This window comes from Borostomias antarcticus, assembly GCF_949987555.1.
Source record: "Borostomias antarcticus genome assembly, chromosome: 8".
Classification (NCBI taxonomy): domain Eukaryota; kingdom Metazoa; phylum Chordata; class Actinopteri; order Stomiiformes; family Stomiidae; genus Borostomias; species Borostomias antarcticus.
Window position 1 is genome coordinate 11,757,434 of NC_140241.1, and position 20,000 is coordinate 11,777,433.

The window sequence follows — 20,000 nt, forward strand, 5'->3', positions numbered from 1 at the left end:
GTGTGTCCCTGGATACATGGTGAGAACAGATACTATCTGATCTGAGACCAGTCTCTAATAGTGCCAGTGTTCCCCTGGATACATGGTGAGAACAGATACTATCTGATCTGAGACCAGTCTCTAATAGTGCCAGTGTTCCCCTGGATACATGGTGAGTCATCTAGATCTGATCTGAGACCAGTCTCTAATAGTGCCAGTGTTCCCCTGGATACATGGTGAGTCATCTAGATCTGATCTGAGACCAGTCTCTAATAGTGCCAGTGTGTCCCTGGATACATGGTGAGAACAGCACTAGATCTGATCTGAGACCAGTCTCTAATAGTGCTTTCAGCATCTGGAAAAGTTAATAATATAATTTATGCTTATTAGTTATATTAGTTATATATATACTTAAAAGTTATATATATACTTATATATATATATTCCATGCAGTGTTGTATTGTGTCCTGGTGGTAGGGGCCTCACTGTGAGAGTGTGTGTAAGAGTGGAACCTATGGTCAGAACTGCTCTCTGGAGTGTTCCTGCGCCAACGCCGTGGACTGCTCCGCCATGGACGGAACCTGCTTCTGCAAAGAGGGTGAGCCACGCCCACCGACCCCCTACAGCCCCGCCCACAGACCTTCTACAGCCACGCCCACAGACCCCCTACTGCCACGCCCACAGACCCTCTACAGCCACGCCCACAGACCCCCAACAGCCACGCCCACAGACCCCCTACAGCCCCGCCCACAGACCCCCTACAGCCACGCCCACATACCCCCTACAGCCCCGCCCACAAACCCCCAACAGCCCCACCCACAACCAGGCCCACAGACCCCCTACAGCCCCGCCCACAGACCCCCAACAGCCCCGCCCACAACCACGCCCACAGACCCCCTACAGCCACACCCACAGACCCCCAACAGCCACGCCCACAGACCCTCTACAGCCCCGCCCACAGACCCTCTCCAGCCACGCCCACAGAGCTCCTACAGCCCTGCCCACAGACCCTCTACAGCCACGCCCACAGACCCCCAACAGCCACGCCCACAACCACGCCCACAGACCCCCTACAGCCACGCCCACAGACCCCTTACAGCCCCGCCCACAGAACCCCTACAGCCCCGCCCACAGACCCCCCACAGCCCCGCCCACAGACCCCCTACAGCCCCGCCCACAGACCCCCTACAGCCACGCCCACAGACCCCTTACAGCCCCGCCCACAGAACCCCTACAGCCCCGCCCACAGACCCCCACAGCCCCGCCCACATACCCCCTACAGCCCCGCCCACATACTCCCTACAGCCCCGCCCACAACCACGCCTACAGACCCCCTACAGCCCCGCCCACAGACCCCCTACAGCCCCGCCCGCCAGTCTGCAATACAGTCAGTCTGTCGTGTCGAACGGACAGACAGACAGGCAGACTGAGAATGACAGACAGACACATACAGCCCTGTAGGGCCTTATCTAGTACAGTTTTTCACGTATAAAAATGTGTGCCTTAATACCCGCAAATAAATGTGCCAGGTGATCTATGAACGGTGTGCATGGAAGATTTCATCCTTCAAGAGCGCAAATCTGCACGTGTGCAAAATATGTGAGGAGAAAATGCAAATCCATAATTGTTGCACAGGCTCAGTGACTCATCAACCCTGAAAAGAGTTTCAGTGATGGTATTTGCATTTGCTATTTAATACCTTTGAAGGGCAGGTAGGCTATAGTACTAATCCCTTCATTGTGAGGAACTGTGCTCTCTTCTCCAAGTTGCGAGATGGTGACTTTGAGATGGCGGTGTTATTGGTACAGTAACTCAATTTGGGTTTAGGGTTGGCTATAGGGTTACAAAGTATTCTATGTGCTATTTATTTATTTATTTATTTATTTATTTATTTATTTATTTATTTATTTATTTATTTATTTATTTATTTATTTATTTATTTATTTATTTATTTATTTATTTATTTATTTATTTATTTATTTATTTTAAGTTAATTCTTCCCAACAGGAGATCTGGGTTATTTCCAGTGTGTCTTGTGGTTCTATAACGTTACCGCCGAGCCAAGCTCTCATGCTAGAGGGAATAATTGTATTCTTTTTATGTTTGTGCGCTGCAGTAGGCTTAACTATTATTTCGTTTTGCAAAACATTTTGTTCATCAGAGTCAGGCTTCACATAGGAAACGGTAGGTTTAACTTTTATAGGTGTCAAATACATAGACATATACACTAGACGCCGCATTGACGTTGATTTGATTGCTGCTGGACGGAAAATGCGGCCGCCATCTTGGTCCGGTACGGAGCTCCGCAAGTAAACTAGTCATGGGTCGGTCGCGAACGATACGGCTCTATGTGCTGGCTCTTTTAAGTGAAAGATGATAAATACATAGTTGTTAGCTGATAGATACAACTACAACTGTTGGATGCTGCAGTTTTGCACTTTGTAATTTTTTATTTTATTTATTTATTATTTATGTTATTTGACTGTTATGGATAGTTCAAAGACAAAAATATTTGTTTCTACTTATCTTCTAGAGTTATCTCTTGATGCAGGGTTACTTTTACTGACTGAAACTGCTGAGGAGAGCGGTTGTCACGTGACAGCGGTACCGGACCAATATGGCGGCCGTATTTTGCGCCGCTCAATCCATTACGAGTCATCTCGTGTTCATATCTATGGTCAAATAGGCCAATATGCTATGCTTTGTGTGGGAGGGATAAATGAATGTGTGTGTGTGTGAGCCGAGGGATGAGGGAATCCAGTCTCATCACAGGCCAATGTTCTCCTGATAAGTGTGTTGTTTTAGGTTCAGTTAATGTTTAATCAGTTAGCGTTGCCCATCCTTAAACAGAGCCAAAGCATCATCTCAGTTCTTATCTCAAGTTCCTTTTTAGGTGATAGAGCGTATCCCCTACAGCCCTTCCTCTTGACTCCAGGTCTGTACTCAAACACTCCCGGGGAGCGCAGATACAACACGGCCCATATCCGCACCAGGAACATCATTGAGCGCATCTTTGGCGTTTTGCAAAACTAAATAATAGTTAAGCCTACTGCTTTTGCGTTTTTGCTCCTCTTCCATGGTGCAATTGTGGGATACAACACGCAAAAGCTCTCATTTAAATAGGGCTGTCTTCACACTTTTGGATCTATTGTCATTCACGCAATTATCCTTGATAGATCACCTGCAAAATGCACTCCAACTAAACGTGCAATCTGAAGGACTGCCAACGCAATGTTGAGTTCTTATTTGTGATCTTAGTAGATAAGGACCTTTGTTTGGGCTCTTAGTAATTAAGGGTCTTACTGTATACATCTGAAATATTTTTATTTTCAAAGCGGCTTGTCTTTCTGTCAGACAGAGTGAATGACTGCCAAACAGACACTAATTGTCTGATTATATTACAGTGCAGAATAGGAAATGGACTCTGTGTACATATCAGCTGACCCTGACAGACAGACAGACAGACAAGGATGTGGCTCAGGAAGTAGAGCGTCTCGTCCAATGACCGCAGGGTTGGCGGTTCGATTCCCTGCTCCTCCTGTCCACATGTCGAAGTGTCCTTGAGCAAAGACACTGAACCCCAAATTGCTCCCAATGAGCAGGCTAGCACCTTGCATGGCAGCTGCTGCCATTGGTGTGTGAGTGTATGTATGAATGGGTGAATGAGAGGACATTGTGATGCGCTTTGTCCATTAAGGTAGAAAGGCGCCGTATTAGTGCAGCTCATTTGCATAAACCTGAAAAAACCCTCTCCAAAGCGGCGTGCTCTTGTCCCCCAGGCTGGCGTGGGCGGGATTGCTCCGCCCCCTGCTCCCCGGGCACGTGGGGCCCCGGCTGCAACGCCACCTGCCAGTGCGCCAACGGGGCGTACTGTAGCCCCGCCCACGGGTCCTGCACCTGCGCCGCCGGCTGGCAGGGGGCGCTGTGTGACCAGCCGTGTCCGGTGAGCGCCACCATACGGGCAGATAGATGGATGGATCTTCATTTTTTGTTGTTGTTGTGCTGTTTTTGTTCTTGTTTTGTTTTTCTTTAGTGTACTTTCACACAATTTGAAACAGCTTGTTTATGGTCCATTAAGAATATCAGAAAGAAACCAAATCATTCAATCATTCATTCATTCATATTTATGTTTATTTAACTATCTATGTTTATTTATTCAGCTGTATTCATCCCCGAGGGGAAATTGTCGTGTTACAGTAGTAAGAACAACAAAAAGGCACAGTCAGGGAGTAATTGCATTAGCTACACAAAATATACAAATTATACATACAGTATACAGTAACGGTCGTTAGCAGTGTTAGTTAAACTCCCTGTTGCGCTCCCTGTCTCCCAACAGCAGGAGTCTGTCCCCTCTTCATTATCAGTGAGGCTTAGAGACGGCAGACATGTTTTTGGACGCTGACGGTGGCGCGTGCCAAAGCCGTGTTTTCCTGTCTCCTGCTGTGCCGTCCAACTGGTCAGGGAATCCCCTGACCATACTCTCTCTCTCTGCTGGCGTGTTTTGGGGTGCAGATGGGCACGTTCGGGCCAGGCTGCCTCAAGAGATGTGACTGTCTCCGTGCCGACGGTTGCCACGGCACCAGCGGGCAGTGCTGGTGCTTGCCAGGATGGACGGGTAAGACGCCGCGACGCTCGACTCCCGCCAGCTCAGATCTAGACACGGGGATCTGGTCAGAGCCAATGGGAGCCACAGGTTTTAACCGCCTTCCCCTCTGACTGGACCTACAGTATCAGTCTTTATAGACTACAGATCCCAGTGCCTCATTCACAGTATCAGTCTTTAAAAACTACAGATCCCTGTGGCTCCTTCACAGAATCAGTCTTTATAGACTACAGATCCCAGTGGCTCATTCACAGTATCAGTCTTGATGCCAACTCTTCTCCCTCTCTTGTTTTCAGAAGAAAACACACTGATAACTATTTATCCCGTCTTAAAAATTCCACGATTTGATTTGTCTCTCTCTGATGATGTAATTCCCAGGCGCCCGCTGTGCCCAGCCCTGCCCAGAGGGGACGTGGGGCCGCCACTGTAACCAGACCTGCGCTTGCCAGAACAGCGCCACCTGTCAGGCGACCAGCGGGTTGTGCGTCTGTCAGCCGGGGTACTGGGGGCCCCTCTGTCAACACAGTGAGCAGCCGTTCACACTCGTCCAGCAAACATTAGCTGTCTTTCCACTGTCGGGCCGAATGATTGCTCGGCTCCGTTCTGCCCCGGATTCGTGAGAACCGTTACCCTCTGTTTTTCCACTGTCGGGCCGCTAACAGTATGGAGGAGGGTTTGGTTTATTTTGGACGATTTCTGGTTTTTCTTTTTATGCGCCTACATGAGCGCACAAACCGGTTTCTCTACATAAACAAGCTAACGTCTGTTTGGCTAAGTTAGCTTACTGGAGCTCGAGCCAAGAGACTGACGTGTATTGCAGCCAATCAGTGAATAGTATAGGCCTATTACGCCTGCCTAATCGAACGGTTCTGCTTTACTGAGTACGGTTGTCTAACCGGGCCTTGGGAATCGTGCTGGGAACGGTTTATAAGCGTTCCGGACTCAACCGTTTCCAGGTGGAAAGACCCTCGGAACCGTTACCCTGCGTGCTCAGAACCGTTCAGCCCGACAGTGGGAAGACAGCTATTTACCTCCATGTTGATTGTAGTGTTTATGATTAAGACTCCGCCCCTCCGTCCCTCTCTGCCCCTCAAGTCTGCAGCGCGGGTAGCTATGGCGACCAGTGTGGTATCACGTGCCCGTCTTGCGCCCATTCGTCCTCGTGCCACCATGTGACCGGCCGGTGTGTCTGCGCTCCCGGCTACACGGGACAGCTCTGTGAACAAGGTCGGCACCACTGACACCACACCACGCTATACCATACCACACTATACCACACCATACCAAACTATACCACACTATACCATACCACACTATACCACACCATACCAAACTATACCACACTATACCATACCACACTATACCACACTATACCACACTATACCACACTATACCACACCACACTATACCACACTATACCACGCTATACCATACCACACTATACCACACTATACCATACCACACTATACCATACCACACTATACCACACCATACCACACTATACAACACCACACTATACCACACTATACTATACCACACTATACCACACTATACCACACCATACCACACTATACCACACTATACCATACCACACTATACCACACTATACCATACTACACTATACCACACTATACCATACTACACTATACCACACTATACCACACTATACTACACTATACCACACTATACCACACTATACCACACCATACCACACTATACCACATCACACTACACCATACCACACTATACCACACTATACCATACTACACCACACCATACCACACTATATCACACTATACCATACCACACTATACCACACTATACCACACTATACCACACCACACTATACCACACTATACCATACCACACTATACCATACCACACCATACCACACTATACCATACCACACTATACCACACTATACCATACTACACCACACCATACCACACTATATCACACTATACCATACCACACTATACCACACTATACCACACTACACCACACTACACCATACCATATCACACTATACCACACTATACCACACTACACCACACCATACCAAACTATACCATACCACACTATACCACACCACACTACACCATACCACACTATACCACACTACACCACACCATACCACACTATACCACACTACACCACACCATACCACACTATACCATACCACACTATACCACACTATACCACACTACACCACACCATACCACACTATACCACACTATACCACACTACACCACACCATACCACACTATACCATACCACACTATACCACACTATACCACACTACACTATACCATACCACACTATACCACACTATACCACACTTCACCACACCATACCACACTATACCATACCACACTATACCACACCACACTACACCATACCACACTATACCACACCACACTACACCATACCACACTATACCACACTATACCACACTACACCACACCATACCACACTATACCATACTACACTATACCATACTATACCACACTACACCACACCATACCACACTATACCATACCACACTATATCACACTATACCACACTACACCACACCATACCACACTATACCACACTATACCACACTACACCATGTTATACCATACCACACCATACCACACTATACCACACCACACTACACTATACCACCACACTACACCATACCACACTATACCACACTATACCACACATACCACACTACACCATACATACCATACCACACCATACCACACTACACCAGACCACACGTAAGGGATAATCAACCAGTAGGTGTGCGTTAAACGGTTTTAAGGCACGACGTGGAGGCAAAGAACCACCTGACGCGCAGTGGAGCGCCTTAAAACCGTTTAACGCACACCTATGAGTTGATTATCCCGCTTATACCATGGCCTCACATGCCAAAGACAAATAAATATGCGCCATTTACTCGCATTTTCTACATTAAAATATAAAGAAATGTTATTTATGTGTTGCTCATTGCTGAGTGTCATTATAGTCTCTATGGAATTACAAATTGAATATCATATTTCAATTATATATACTTGGAGGAACAGCGAAGACATCCAATAGTTAACATGGGTTTGAAACCGTAAGTGAAATGGAAAGTGTCCGTTATCTTTTCTTTCAGCAATGTCTCTCAACCCTGGATACGACCTAGCAACCAAACAATGAGCCTAGCAACCCAAACTAGCTAATTCCATAGCTTACTGTACCCATATATCTATGACTGTAGCTACCTGATATTGCTAGATAGCAATGAGCGAAGTGTAGGCTACTGCATATTTGCTGTGCAACATATAAATCGTCCAGCTGTCAAACCTAGTTGCCAACAAACTATGTATGATAACCAGATTTTCCTCAACTCCAAAAGTATTGTTTTCATGTCATGGTATATCACTGTCAGTCGTATCTTACGTTCATTGCAAGTTGATTTGCGAGGACGGGCTGTGTCATATCATTATGTGAAGCAACAGGGTATTAGAATCCAGCAATTGCCTCTTCACACTGTGATATATTTGGATGCCGTATATACTGTAAATGAATAAACGAGGCAGAGACCGTTTTCCATACGTATGGCTTCTTTTACTGCAACTCTTAGACTGACGTTACAAAGTCATATCTGGCTACTACACCACTAACGTGCACCACCACGTTATAACATGAAGTGAAAAAACAGTTTTTGATTTAGGGACAGTGAGGTGTCTGGCTATCATAAAGAGTTTGTTGGCAAATAGATTTGACAACTGGACAATGGATGCATTTCAGAGCAAATATGCAGTATGCAACACTTTGTTCATGTTTAGCTAGCAATGGTACAGCAGGCTATGGGATTAACTCATTTGGGTTGCTGTCAAAGCCGGCGCATTGATTTAGATCGGTAATTAAACTTCAGCCGAACTACGTGTGCGTATACACGGTTTTAACGCAGGTCTGCTGGCCAATCAGAAAAGAGTATTAACTCAGGCCATGGTATAATACACCATACCACACCACACTATACCACACTATACCACACTTTACCACACCATACTCATATCTCATCTACTCAACTAACTTGTATTAGTAGTGAACTAGGAGATGAAGCAGGAGATGGCGACTACAGCATGAAGAGAGATTTAGAGTTTCCATTTAAATATCCAGTAAAGTAATACAATTCTGAATATTAATTCTATATGTATGGTATTTAGTTGTATTCAACCATTTTGACATGTATTCCCAGAATGCCCGGCGGGTCTGTTTGGTAAGCAGTGTACAGGGGTGTGTAGATGTGCCCACAACTCCACGTGCCACCATCAAGACGGCTCCTGCCACTGTCTCCCTGGCTGGACCGGTCCAGACTGCTCCCTACGTGGGTCTATCTATCTATCTATCTATCTATCTATCTATCTATCTATCTATCTCTCTCTCTCTCTCTCTCTCTCTCTCTCTCTCTCTATCTCTCTCTCTCTCTCTCTCTCTCTCTCTCTCTATCTATCTAACTATCTCTCTCTCTATCCATCTATCTATCTATCTATCTATCTATCTATCTCTCTCTCTCTCTCTCTCTCTCTCTCTCTCTATCTATCTATCTATCTATCTATCTATCTATCTATCTATCTATCTATCTATCTATCTATCTATCTGTCTATCTATCTATCTATATATCTATCTATCTATCTATCTATCTATCTATCTATCTATCTATCTATCTATCTATCTATCTATCTATCTACCTACCTATCTATCTATCTATCTATCTATCTATCTGTCTATCTATTTATCTATCTACTGTATCTATCTATCTATCTATCTATCTATCTATCTATATCTATCTGTCTGTCTGTCTGCTCCTTACGTGGGTCTATCTATCTATCTATCTATCTATCTATCTATCTATCTATCTATCTATCTATCTATCTATCTATCTATCTGACTGCTCCTTACTGTATGTGGGTCTAGCTCAACATTATTGAAAGACATTGAGATATGTATGAAATACATCATATACAATAGATATAAACAGATGATTAATACATGTACTGTACCTATCCATGGTTTTTAGATGCAGCGTCTTGTGTGCGTATCAGTGTTATTGTCGAAATACAAACAATTCAAACTTCATGATCATGAGTCATCACTCAACAGTCCAGTGTTGCTCTTTAACATGTGTTGATGTTGGTGGTTTCTAGAGTGCCATCCTGGGTCGTTTGGAGCCAACTGTGCCCAAACCTGCACCTGCCCCGCCAACTTCTACTGTGACCCCCAGACCGGGGAGTGTGTGTGTGAGTCTGGACCGGGGGTGGACTGCAAACAAGGTATGTTCACACAGCTGGACCCCCCCCCCCCATCTAGTGAGCAATTGTTTTCAAACTGCACATTTTCACGTGAAGGACAAGAATATTACACCGTTGTCCAATCTATCTATCTATCTATCTATCTATCTATCTATCTATCTATCTATCTATCTATCTATCTATCTATCTATCTATCTATCTATCTATCTATCTATCTATCTATCTATCTATCTATCTACTGTACCTACCTACCTACCTACCTACCTATCTATCTATCTATCTATCTATCTATCTATCTATCTATCTATCTATCTATCTATCTGTCTATCTATTTATCTATCTACTGTATCTGTCTGTCTGTCTGTAAATGAGGGAAACCTTACTGCTTTAAGAGTATAAATAAAGGTTTGAAATTAAATCTATCTGTCTGTCTGTCTGTCTGTCTGTCTGTCTGTCTGTCTGTCTGTCTGTCTGTCATAACCCCCCCCCCTCCACTCAGAGCGCTTTGTGAGCGTGATGGTCCCTCTGTCCCCGAGCGAGCGGGACTCTTGGGGGGCCATTGCGGGCATCGTGGTCCTGGTCATCCTGGTGGTGGTGCTGCTGGCGCTCCTGCTGTTGTACCGCCGCCGGCAGAAGAACAAGCAGAGCAGCACGCCCAGCGTGTCCTTCTCCTCCGCCGCGCGCACCGCCAACTCTGAGTACGCCGTGCCAGGTAGGCCAGGGCCACTCACTTCATATTTCATTATTGTTGTTGTTTGTTTGTTTGTTTGTTTGTTTATTTGTTTGTTAGTTAGTCTGGTTGTTCATTTGTTTTTTTTATTTGTTAGTTAGTTAGTTAGTTAGTTAGTTAGTTAGTTTCTTTGTTTCTTTGTTTGTTTGAATCGTTGCCACCAAGGTGATCGCTAGTCTTCCTGGGGTCCGAGGTGACGCTCTGTAGTTGTCTGTCAGGTCAAACGTTTTGTCTCTTGTCGTTTCTCCAGACATCCACCACAGCTACCATCACTACTACTCCAACCCCAGCTACCACACCCTGACCCAGACCAGACCCCCTCTGCCGCACGTCCCCAACAACCAAGACCGCGCCATCAAGGCAAGACCCTGCGGGCCACATTCGTTTCACCTCACATCAACCCCAGGACCACTCATCAATGTTCTACACACTTTCATTCACAAACAAACGTTTTACAAATACATTTATTTCATATGGGTTCTATGCAAGTGTATTACTGTATTGCTTGCCAAGACAAGCTACTTCCTGAATCCTGATTGGTGGATGCTTGTGTCGTTCAAACAGAACACCAACAACCAGCTGTTCTGTAGTATGAAGAACACGGACCGGGAGAGGCGGGGCCTGTTCGGCGTGGAGAGCAACGCCACGCTGCCCGCCGACTGGAAGCACCACGAGGCCCGCAAGGAGTCAGGTCTGTCCGCCCAACTGCCTGTCTGCTCGTTGCCAGGCCTTGTTCCCTCTCATCCCCTCTCACCTGGTAATGATTCACACTGCTTCCAGGACTGGCTTTTCACTCTTTTATTAGTTCGTTATAAAACCAAAGAAATTGAGCCAGATCTTTGAAATTCACAGGAGCCTTTGGAATCGACCGCAGTTACAGCTACAGCGCTAGCCTTGGGAAATATTACAACAAAGGTATTTACTGGTTGTTCCTGTACTATTTCTGTTTCTCACTCATTTCTGTGCGCATTGTGATAATGTCATAAGTATCCTCGAAGCCATTGAATTATCCAGCTTGGCACATTGTAATTTTGGGCCACCTGTGTGGAATAGTGTCCTGGCTTACTTAGCCACTGCAGTGGACCGTGACTGGAACCGGCGTGTCTCTCTGTGGTGTGTTGACTGGAGCCCGCGTGTCTCTCTGTGGTGTGTTGACTGGAGCGCGTGTCTCTATGTGGTGTGTCTCTCTGTGGTGTGTTGACTGGAGCGCGCATGTCTCTCTGTGGTGTGTTGACTGGAGCGCGTGTCTCTCTGTGGTGTGTCTCTCTGTGGTGTGTTGACTGGAGCGCGTGTCTCTCTGTGGTGTGTTGACTGGAGCGCGTGTCTCTCTGTGGTGTGTCTCTCTGTGGTGTGTTGACTGGAGCTCGTGTCTCTCTGTGGTGTGTTGACTGGAGCGCGCATGTCTCTCTGTGGTGTGTTGACTGGAGCGCGTGTCTCTCTGTGGTGTGTCTCTCTGTGATGTCTCTCTGTGGTGTGTCTCTCTGTGATGTCTCTCTGTGGTGTGTTGACTGGAGCTCGTGTCTCTCTGTGGTGTGTTGACTGGAGCGCGTGTCTCTCTGTGGTGTGTTGACTGGAGCGCGTGTCTCTCTGTGGTGTGTTGACTGGAGCTCGTGTCTCTCTGTGGTGTGTTGACTGGAGCGTGCGTGTCTCTCTGTGGTGTGTCTCTCTGTGGTGTGTTGACTGGAGCGCGCATGTCTCTCTGTGGTGTGTTGACTGGAGCGCGTGTCTCTCTGTGGTGTGTTGACTGGAGCTCGTGTCTCTCTGTGGTGTGTTGACTGGAGCGCGTGTCTCTCTGTGGTGTGTCTCTCTGTGGTGTGTTGACTGGAGCGTGCGTGTCTCTATGTGGTGTGTCTCTCTGTGGTGTGTTGACTGGAGCGTGCGTGTCTCTATGTGGTGTGTCTCTCTGTGGTGTGTTGACTGGAGCGCGCATGTCTCTCTGTGGTGTGTCTCTCTGTGGTGTGTTGACTGGAGCGTGCGTGTCTCTATATGGTGTGTCTCTCTGTGGTGTGTTGACTGGAGCGTGCGTGTCTCTATGTGGTGTGTCTCTCTGTGGTGTGTTGACTGGAGCGCGCATGTCTCTCTGTGGTGTGTTGACTGGAGCACGTGTCTCTCTGTGGTGTGTCTCTCTGTGGTGTGTTGACTGGAGCGTGCGTGTCTCTATGTGGTGTGTCTCTCTGTGGTGTGTTGACTGGAGCGTGCGTGTCTCTATGTGGTGTGTCTCTCTGTGGTGTGTTGACTGGAGCGCGCATGTCTCTCTGTGGTGTGTCTCTCTGTGGTGTGTTGACTGGAGCGTGCGTGTCTCTATGTGGTGTGTCTCTCTGTGGTGTGTTGACTGGAGCGTGCGTGTCTCTATGTGGTGTGTCTCTCTGTGGTGTGTTGACTGGAGCGCGCATGTCTCTCTGTGGTGTGTTGACTGGAGCGTGTGTCTCTCTGTGGTGTGTTGACAGAGCTGAAGGACACGGCGGCCGTGAGCAGCAGCTCCCTGAACAGCGAGAACCCGTACGCCACCATCAAGGACCTCCCCGGCCCGCCCTTCAACCCCCCGGAGAGCAGCTACATGGAGATGAAGTCGGCCGTTCCCCGGGAGAGGTCCTACACCGAGATCAGCCCGCCGCCCTTCCACGCCGGCCCCCTGCGGAGAGGTGAGAGGTCGTCGCCGACGCAGGGCTCACACACACACAGCACAGACAGTTCCAACTGGTTCTAGAGTACGGGGTACGGCTGTTTCGTGACTGCAAACCTGGAACGTGGAGAGTATGCGAGTCTGTCTGCTGTTCTGGACGCCGGTACCGTCAGTCAGGGGGCTGGTGATCATCAAGAGTTCAAGTCAAATCAAGTCAAGTCAAGTTTATTTGATATAACACATTTCATGCGACAAGCACAGACTCAATGTGCTTCAAGAATAAAAAGACATTATACATGATAGAACATTAAAAAAAGAATGTATTACAAATATAAAATTATGTAAGATAACATAAAACGTGATAGTAAAATAATTACAGTACAGAGTCAATAAGAGTATAAAACAGACTTAGAGGTTAAAAGCTTGTGCTTTTAACTAGCTTGAGATATGTTTTTAGTCTGTTTTTAAAAGAAGAGCAGACCTTAATTCATGTGGTAGGGAGTTCCAGATAGTAGGGCCATAATGGCTGAAGGCACTAGAAGTTGATTTAGAATGAACCTTGGGAATAGTGAGCAGAGCTTTACTCACACTTTCAACACAGCAGAATAGCTGACAACTGTTGTGTGGGATTTATGCTCAGTCTGTGGATGAGTCTCTTAAAAACTGCCTAGTTGATAACTCATGTCCTTACGTGTGGCATTTTGTACTTAACAGCATTCGAACTGGGTGAATCTGTAAACGGACTTGCTCTAACTCGTGGGTTAGACTGACCGATGAGAGGGAGGGGTTCTGACTCACGGCTCTGGTGGCGGGGGGGGCAGCTCTGGTGGGAAGGAGGGGGGCAGCTCTGGTGAGAAGGGGGGGGGGCAGCTCTGGGGGGGGGGGGGCAGATCTGGTGGGGAGAGGGGGGCAGCTCTGGTGAGAAGGGGGGGGCAGCTCTGGTGGGGAGAGGGAGGCAGCTCTGGTGGGGAGGGGGAGGGAGGGGGTCATGTGAGCGGAGGAGAGGGAAGGAAGTCAAACCAGGGTGGTTTGGACAGTAGCTTGGTATGAGGTGAGGAGAACGGCGCAGACACAGAACAGCCATGGAAAATCATAATTACTAAGCAGAGTGAAGACGTCCCATCATGGCAATCTGCTGTCATTCATGATCATTTCAATGCGTATTTTAATAATTCTCCCATATTGTATGAGGTACAGTGTGGTGTGTCCATTGTTGTTTAAGCCCATAGACTTTAAATTATTTTCTTAAAGAGTTTTCACCACATAAGTAGGGATGGTTTTATCAGGTATTGCACTGTTAGTCATTTGTCAGAATCTTAGAACGGACCAGAAGCGTTGGATCTTGGAGGAGCGCGACACGCCTCACCTTCTCTCTCTCTCCTTTCCTCCCTCGCTTCCAGAACGCAGTTCCCTCGGCAACGTGCCCGAGCAGGACGCTCAAAGCCACTACGACCTCCCAGTCAACAGCCACATCCCCGGTCACTACGACCTGCCCCCCGTCCGCCGAGCCCCCTCGCCCGCACGCCGCCGCCTGGCCCGCTGACCGCCTGCCCCGTCAACGCCGGGGGAGGCTCCCGTAGAGGCGTGGCCTACTGTACGCCGGGGACCTCTGCATTGATTTCAACGTGTCACATCGCAACACTGCCCCCCTGTGGATCCAAGCGCTCTGACTCCGGGGGTGAAGAGGGCGGAGCGGCGGTCCAGACAGGAAGCTCTGGGACAGCAGGGACAGACGGTCAGACACTGACCTGACTGTCTGGGGGAACACGAGGATTAGCCTGCTTTGGGGTTTTTAATCTTCTGTTGTTGTTGTTGTGATACAGCACCTGAAGAGTCCCCTGGCAGTGGGAAGTCCAGGAACACTCAGAGATCCAGCACGCTATTAAACTTTTTACTAGCAGTTGTATACACTAGGGAATTTAAGAATGTTGTAATATTCTCTTCATTGATTTAGTGAGCCGTTATACACGGTACATTGATGTACTGATGTCATTTAGGATTCTGAACCCCTTTCATAGCCCATATCTCATGTAAAACTGATTACCCCATTAGCACAAGGATCGAGCACATATTGTACAGACAGAAACATGGTTAGAATGTTCATTATTTTTTGATGTAGCTGTCTAAACTTTTGTAGATAATGTAAATAAAATATGAATGCTCATGAATGCAATTTTGTGCTTTTGTTTTATAGCACACGTAAAAAATACAACATCACCTTGGACAACAATAGACAGTCTTTGGGAGATGAGATTTACTCGAGTATTATCATGAACAGAAGTGGCAAAACACACTTGACTGATTGCATGTCATTTCAAATGACAGGTATTTCCAAATACAATTATACTGTACCTCAAACAAATTATAATTCTTAGATGGGCTTTATGGGCCCTTATGAAATCCTTTATAAGGTGTGCATATATACTTTTCAAATCATGTATTCTCTATTCAAAAAAACGTTATGAATTATACATCCATTCCTTTAACAATATCCTGATCAATACCTGATGTTCTCACCGGCACAACCTTTCTAATCCTTAATAAGGCACTAGATATGTTTGAATGATCTGTGAGGCACCTACTTCCACCGTAGGCCATGTAGGGGGTATCAGGCCTTAATCAACAATGTATAGAGTCAATTCTTACAAATTGAAGACATGGACAATAGTACAAATATGTAAATATACACTCTGTAAATCTATAAATCTCAATGCCTCAGAAGACAAATACAAAACATCTTAGGATTTGGCACCATACATAATGTAAAAAAAATCTATATCATCTCTCATATTAGGCACTTTTTAGACGTAATGAGGACAATATCAAATGAGATTTCCCCCTTACAATCAGTTGCGTCTAGGCGTGGCGCTGAAACATGTTACCAGTTTGGTTGTAATTTGCATGAAAGTAAATCCCACATATCTGAGTCAAAACAAAAAAACAAACCCAAAACATCAGGTCTCAAGTATTCTCAGAAAATACGCAGTTTGGATATGCATCACTTTGCAGTATAAACAATGTCAAGCTGCCAGACTAAATGTGCATCTGTATCTACTAAGCAACATTATAGGACATTTAGCCAGTCAAACACCACCTCCAAACCCTAGGAAATAAGCCTAAAGCCAAGCAAAGTTAACTGAAAATACAATACAGCATCACAACACTATAATGTAATGAATGCTTCATCTTATCAATGAATGGCTTGAGTTACACTTCCCGCTGTGGATGAGAGCCACTACTACGGTTTAGCAGACATCTAGCATACTGTGGTGTAGTCTGACAAAAGCTCTTATGCTTTGTAAACAAAGTCAAAGTATGACTTAGTGAAATATGGTCTGAAGTGACACTAGTACTGTATCTGCAAATAAATCATAGCTGTACTTGGACTCTGTACCCAAACTCTGTCAGAAAATTCTCGCAATTCTTGCTAAAGCCAGTCTCTGTGTCATCCGTTAACTAAAGGCGGGTGTGTTGACTAAGAAGTAATCATCATTATACCCTCTAAACACACTACTGTTCAATCACTCCCAACCAAGACATTATTATACCATCAATATACCCATCAAACGCTTCCCAGCACTCATTCAAACCAGACGATTTATAGCATATAGTATTATAACATTATACCATTATGTATAATCTGTGAATAATATCAATAATTACTCTAGAAATCTGAGGTGTTCCCTTATTACACAACCACATGACCCAGAGGAGAATGGCTGATGTTGATGGTGAAGAAGACAGCTCAGTCAGCCTTTAAACACTCTTCATCTGGACAACACCTTCCACTACCAACTCATGATGACTAACGTTACACTAGTTGCTTTTTTTACCCATCTTATTTGCTCAATACCTGAAAAGTGATATTTTTAAAGTTACACTGATCTTTTTTTGGGCAATAAGAAATGTTAACCTCCTTCAAAGCATGTAAAAAAAATCTTGTCAACTTTATTCTTAGAAATTAATCAATTGTGATTATTTCAACAGGAAAAACAGACTGCCCAGAGCTAAGCCTTTCCAATAGAAAGTGGTCTGTTTCATTGGCTATGGCAACAGACCTGGGTCAAAACACTATTTGAGATCAAAAAAGCAAACCTGAGGCACCTGCCACTCAAAGTCACTGAACGGATTCCAAACAGTATCACCAGGTCTGCTAGATAACGACCAAGAGAGTCTCTCCATACATGATACCTGCCAGGTCCTCCGGGTTTACAGGAAAGGGTCAAGTCCTCACGGCTCGGAGTGACATTCAGAGCGGTGGCGGTGGCGTATGCGGGCCTGCCGGGGTCGTGACCCCTGGTTCCTAGCGGAGTCGACCAGCTGTGCGTGATGCACATCGACGGCTCGGCCTTCAGGAAGTGAATCCCTGGTGTGGATGGACGTCTTCCAGAGTGAAAGGAACTCTGTGCCTGGATAAAGAAGCCTCTATACGCAAGAAACTACCCAGCATGCACTACAGCTAGAATATACAAACTCTAATCTGACATTTTAAAAAGCCCCTAAGCCCTTCATCCCCAATACTGAAGCCAATCTAACCTTCCGATTATGTAAAATAAGACTGATCATATATATGTATAAAAAAATAGACAAAAATAGAGGAAAAAAAAAAACATTTGAATGGCAGAAGTAGGAAACAAGCTGGTCTCCTCAGCTGGTTCTCTTCAGGTGAGGCTGTCTGGTTCTACATGATGGAACACTTCTCCGGTTTGGGACCTCCCTGAGGAAGAACAGGAAATGACATCGGAGGTTAGAGGAAGTGAGTGGGAAGACAGGAAGTGGGTACTACCGTGGCGGCTCAAGACATAATAGCGTGGGACACGAAAAAATGTGTGTGCAAGTGTGAGACGGACAGAGAGAACATGTGTTTTAAAAGTGTAAATGTAACCTTTACATAATCATTGATATTTCACGGTCGTCTTAATTGTGTATGATGTACATCACAGTGAAGAAAGCTGGATGAACATGAATGAAGACGAGCACACTTTTATGTTTAGAACAGCGATATGTTTACATTTGAAAAGAACCTCAAGCTCATTTCTCCTCTGCGTTTGATAGTTTATGCCAGAGTCTCGCCAAAATCCACCATGTTGGAGCTCAATCCCAGAAGCAGACGTGTACCTGTCTGGGCAGGCCGCTGCCCACGATGAAGGACTGTCCCAGCATGCCCTCTGGCAGCCCTCCTCCCCCTCCGCTGCACACCGAGCCGCTGGACACGCCCGACGAGGTGCCGCGGTCCGACGTCTGGCCGCACGAGTCGCAGATGGTGGTGCGGCTGCGCAGGTTGTAGTCGCTCTCCACGCCGCAGGTGCTGTGGGCCGCCTGCAGGGGGCGACAGAGGACCGGCTCACCCTCGCTGCTGCGTTTGCTACTTTTGATCCCAGTTTGTGGGAGTTTGATGGAAGGAGGAGACTCACCATGTCGTCATCGTCGTCTTCCTGGAACAGGGTGCGCGTTACTTTCCTCATGGCCATCTCCTGGAAGACGCGAGAGAGAACCGCTGAGTCACAGTGGATTCGACAAAAGCTCGGAAGCAGCAGTGGGACTCTAATTCACGGACACTTGTTATAGATTCAAAAATGTATCGCAGCGAACAAAACGCGGTTGTGCTCGACGCTGATGGATTAGCTGAGCAGCTCAGCCCAGACTGAACAGCCCCTCAGGGGAACACAGGAGAACAGCCACTCAGGGGAACACAGGAGAACAGCCCCTCAGGAGAACACAGGAGACAGGAGAGGAGCCAGAGCAGCACAGGGGAGACCGGGGGAACCTATAGGAGCAGGACTCAGAGAGGTGGAGGCGGGGCGATGGGGGTGGGGTGGAGGAGGCGGAGCTACGCAGCACAGGTGAGTGTGTCAGCGCTGGAGTAGCATGCAGCAGGGTAGGAGGTATTTAGGCAGACAGACAGGCAGGCAGGCAGACAGACAGACAGACAGACAAAGGTAAAAGTTAGATTTGATGTGTGTGTGTTTGTGTGTGTGTCTCACCTCTCCGTTGGCACTCATCAGGGAGGTCTGGACCAGGTCTCCGCTGCCCCAGGAGTTCTGGGTCTTCCACAGCAGGTCCGAGGGGGGGTTGTGGGTTCCTCCGCCCGAGGCCGCCCACACCTACGGGGGAGATGGAGCAGAACGCAGACTGAGAACGGGAGCGTCGACACACACGCCTCTCTCTCTCTCTCGGCCGAGTGGTCTGAGGGCGCGTTTAGGCGGCGCCGCGGACGGCGAGGGACTCACCGTGACGGCCTGTCCGGCCTTGATGGTGAACTTGGGGGGGAACTTGTAGACGATGGGGCTGCTGCTGCCCACCTGCCTCTTCAGCTGCCAGTGGCCCAGAAGCTGGTCCTGGAAGGGGGGGGGGGGGTCAGGGAGAGCGGGGTCAGCCTGGTACCACCTTCACGATTCACCACCACTCCAGCTTGGCAGATCAAGTGAGCTGATCTCACACACGAACGCGTGCACACAAAACATACATGTTGACCTTCCTGTCTTTATGTGGACCGCCTAAACCCTAAATGTAGCCCTAAATGTAACCTTTGACCCTAACCTTAACACTAAAACCCCAGAACACCATCTAAACCTAACCCTAAACCTAATACTAAACATAACCTCTGACCCCTAACCCTAACCCAAACCCTAAACTCACAACGTATAGTAAAGCTGAAACATACACACACACGCACGCCGCACACACACTCTCACACACTCACACACACACTCCTCCCCCGCCTGCTCACCTCGTCGGCCTTGTTGCTGAGGCGAACGTACTTCCCCTCCAGGT

The 20,000-nt window shown here is 47.0% G+C and overlaps 2 protein-coding genes across 5 annotated transcripts in view; one reads left to right on the top strand and one right to left on the bottom strand.

The window, feature by feature from the left end:
- Positions 1-15,311, top strand: part of pear1 (platelet endothelial aggregation receptor 1) — a 59,227-nt gene extending 43,916 nt beyond the window's left edge. For 3 of the 4 annotated variants that reach the window (XM_084442239.1, XM_084442238.1, XM_084442237.1), the window contains exons 11-23: positions 457-577; positions 3,759-3,922; positions 4,492-4,594; positions 4,961-5,107; positions 5,678-5,809; positions 8,820-8,948; positions 9,769-9,894; positions 10,373-10,585; positions 10,854-10,963; positions 11,168-11,360; positions 11,456-11,518; positions 13,051-13,245; positions 14,627-15,311. In XM_084442239.1, coding sequence (XP_084298365.1) covers positions 457-577; positions 3,759-3,922; positions 4,492-4,594; positions 4,961-5,107; positions 5,678-5,809; positions 8,820-8,948; positions 9,769-9,894; positions 10,373-10,585; positions 10,854-10,963; positions 11,168-11,360; positions 11,456-11,518; positions 13,051-13,245; positions 14,627-14,769 — 1,839 coding nt within the window. In that variant the 3' untranslated portion in view covers positions 14,770-15,311. The remainder of the gene's footprint in view (positions 1-456; positions 578-3,758; positions 3,923-4,491; positions 4,595-4,960; positions 5,108-5,677; positions 5,810-8,819; positions 8,949-9,768; positions 9,895-10,372; positions 10,586-10,853; positions 10,964-11,167; positions 11,361-11,455; positions 11,519-13,050; positions 13,246-14,626) is intronic. The other variant, XM_084442240.1, reaches the window with a different exon arrangement.
- A 2,596-nt stretch (positions 15,312-17,907) lies between these two features.
- Positions 17,908-20,000, bottom strand: part of lmna (lamin A) — a gene marked incomplete at both ends in the record, with an annotated part of 28,489 nt that continues 26,396 nt past the window's right edge. Inside the window, 6 exons of the mRNA XM_084441711.1 lie at positions 17,908-17,943; positions 18,345-18,545; positions 18,641-18,700; positions 19,211-19,330; positions 19,457-19,564; positions 19,957-20,000. The exon at positions 19,957-20,000 is cut by the window's right edge and continues 284 nt beyond it. Coding sequence (XP_084297837.1) covers positions 17,908-17,943; positions 18,345-18,545; positions 18,641-18,700; positions 19,211-19,330; positions 19,457-19,564; positions 19,957-20,000 — 569 coding nt within the window. The remainder of the gene's footprint in view (positions 17,944-18,344; positions 18,546-18,640; positions 18,701-19,210; positions 19,331-19,456; positions 19,565-19,956) is intronic.